Below are 1,108 nucleotides of genomic sequence, written 5' to 3'. Positions count from 1 at the left end.
CCTCCGTCTCTGGCCTTGCCGCGGGGTCCGGCCGCGACTGCGTGCTGCTACAAGAGGACTTTCTGGCGCACCGGGGCCGACCCCACGTCTACCTGCAGCGCATCCAGCTCAACAACCCCACGGAGCGCGTGGCCGCGCTGCAGACTGTGGGGCCCACTGCCGGCCCAGCCCCCAAGGCCTTCACCAGTACCCTAGAGAAGGTCGGAGACCATCAATTCCTCCTCTACTCAGGCCGGTCCCCGCCTACGCCCACTGGGTTGGTGCACCTGGTGGTGGTGGCCGCCAAGAAGCTAGTGGACCGCCTCCAAGTGGCTCCCAAGACGCAGCTGGATGAGACGGTGCTGTGGGTGGTGCACGTCTCTGGCCCCATTAACTCCCAGGTGCTCAAAAGCAAAGCAGCCAAGGAGCTCAAGGCGCTGCAGGACTTGGCCCGGAAGGAAATGCTGGAGCTCTTGGAGATGCCAGCCGCGGAGCTTCTTCAAGACCACCAGCTCCTCTGGGCTCAGCTCTTCAGCCCAGGTGAGTCCTGGTCAGCACTTGGTCCACCCTAGATATGTCCCTCCAAAATCTGCAGAGGTGACACTGAAGGTGATGGTGGGGTGGTTCAAACTTGGGCTTGGCGTTTCACCAGAGGCTGAATCTCTGCTCAACCGCCTAGTGTCTGTGCGACCTTGGGATTCGTCGCCCAATCTCTCTGGGCCTGTATTTAATAACCATGACGCCTACCTCAGAAGGTTTTTATGAGACTGTAGTGGAAATTTGAGTGTAAAGGTCAGGTCTTTCTGGTAGGTGGGGCCTGATTTGAGCAGAGTGAAGTGTTTTAGAGTCAGTTTGCAGAGGTGAAACCAGCAGGTGGATCCCGATTCTTTGCTCAGCTCTGCAGTCGGCCTGGTGACAGATGTGGGCTTCTTGACATAACCCCTGCTAGGCTGAAGTGCGTCCTGGCATTTGTGACTGCAACTGGTTCACAGGTTGGAGAATGCCTTCTTTCAGCAGGTTGAGATGCTCCCGCCCAATGAAAACTCTCCTCTCTGTTGACTGTTAAAGAAAAGAGCCGGGCGCGGTGGCTCAAGCCTGTAATCCCAGCACTCTGGGAGGCCAAGGTGGG

The 1,108-nt window shown here is 57.9% G+C and overlaps 1 protein-coding gene across 1 annotated transcript in view; it reads left to right on the top strand.

The window, feature by feature from the left end:
• Positions 1-2: 2 nt before the first annotated feature.
• KIAA2013 (KIAA2013 ortholog) overlaps positions 3-1,108 on the top strand; it is a gene marked incomplete at its 5' end in the record, with an annotated part of 6,796 nt that continues 5,690 nt past the window's right edge. The window contains one exon of the mRNA XM_011935845.1: positions 3-519. Within this exon, the coding sequence (XP_011791235.1) occupies positions 3-519 (517 nt within the window). The remainder of the gene's footprint in view (positions 520-1,108) is intronic.

Source organism: Colobus angolensis, unplaced genomic scaffold (genome assembly GCF_000951035.1).
Source record: "Colobus angolensis palliatus isolate OR3802 unplaced genomic scaffold, Cang.pa_1.0 Scaffold149, whole genome shotgun sequence".
Lineage (NCBI taxonomy): Eukaryota > Metazoa > Chordata > Mammalia > Primates > Cercopithecidae > Colobus > Colobus angolensis.
Note: the sequence above shows the minus strand (reverse complement) of the source record. Positions and strands in the feature narration are given on the sequence as shown.